Source organism: Nematocida major (genome assembly GCF_021653875.1).
Source record: "Nematocida major strain JUm2507 chromosome Unknown 845, whole genome shotgun sequence".
Taxonomy (NCBI): Eukaryota; Fungi; Microsporidia; genus Nematocida; species Nematocida major.
Window position 1 is genome coordinate 1 of NW_025952858.1, and position 828 is coordinate 828.

The window sequence follows — 828 nt, forward strand, 5'->3', positions numbered from 1 at the left end:
CAAAAATAGAAATAGAAGAAGTGACGGAGGAGAACGTGAAGTTTACGCTCTCTGAGTGCACGCTGGGAATGGCGAATGCGTTACGCCGGGTTATAATGACGGAGATACCCACTCTGGCGATAGACATTGTGCAATTTGACAAAAACTATACGGTCATTCCGGAGGAGATGACAACGGACAGGCTCGGGCTTATCCCCATAGAAAGCAGCACGGCAGAGAAGTACCTCTACCCGAAGGACTGCAGCTGCAAAAGCTTCTGCAAAAACTGCTCTATCTCGATCACTCTAGACGCTAAGAACGAGCGAATAGTCCCGCTGACTGTTACTTCGAAGAGTCTCTTCATGGAGGACGGGGTTACGCTGAGCATTGGCGACCCGAGGAGTCCCTCCATCATTACGCGCCTGGGGAATATGCAGTCGATCAAGTGCAAGTGCATAGCCGTGAAGGGAACGGGGAAAAAGCACGCGAAATGGTCTCCCGTGGCGACTGTAGCCTTCGGGTACGACGGAGACAACTCCCTCCGGCACACGAAGTACTGGCACGAGAAAAGCATCAACGAAGAGTGGCCTACTCCGTGGTTTTCGCAGGAGAATTCCCCTGCACAGGGCGAGAAGTACGTCCACAGTGCAGAGCCCCGCACCTTCCACTTCAACGTGGAGGTGATTCGGGGCTGCCTGAAGCCCATGGAAGTTCTCTCGCAAAGCGTGCAGATTCTGAAGAACAAGCTGAAGCACGTGAGAAATGCCCTGGAGGACGTGTAGGCGCGCCCCAATCAATTCCCTAATTAATTTCGGGCAGTGAAAATAAACTGTTGTATTCTGAAGCATA

General features: G+C 52.2%; 1 protein-coding gene across 1 annotated transcript; it reads left to right on the plus strand.

Moving 5' to 3' along the window:
* On the plus strand, nt 1–761 carry NEMAJ01_2408 (DNA-directed RNA polymerase II subunit RPB3; the record flags this gene model as incomplete). The annotated part of the gene is made up of 1 exon (XM_047916244.1): nt 1–761. A coding segment is annotated over one exon (761 nt), but the record flags the coding sequence as incomplete, so codon positions are not given.
* Nucleotides 762–828: the final 67 nt, after the last annotated feature.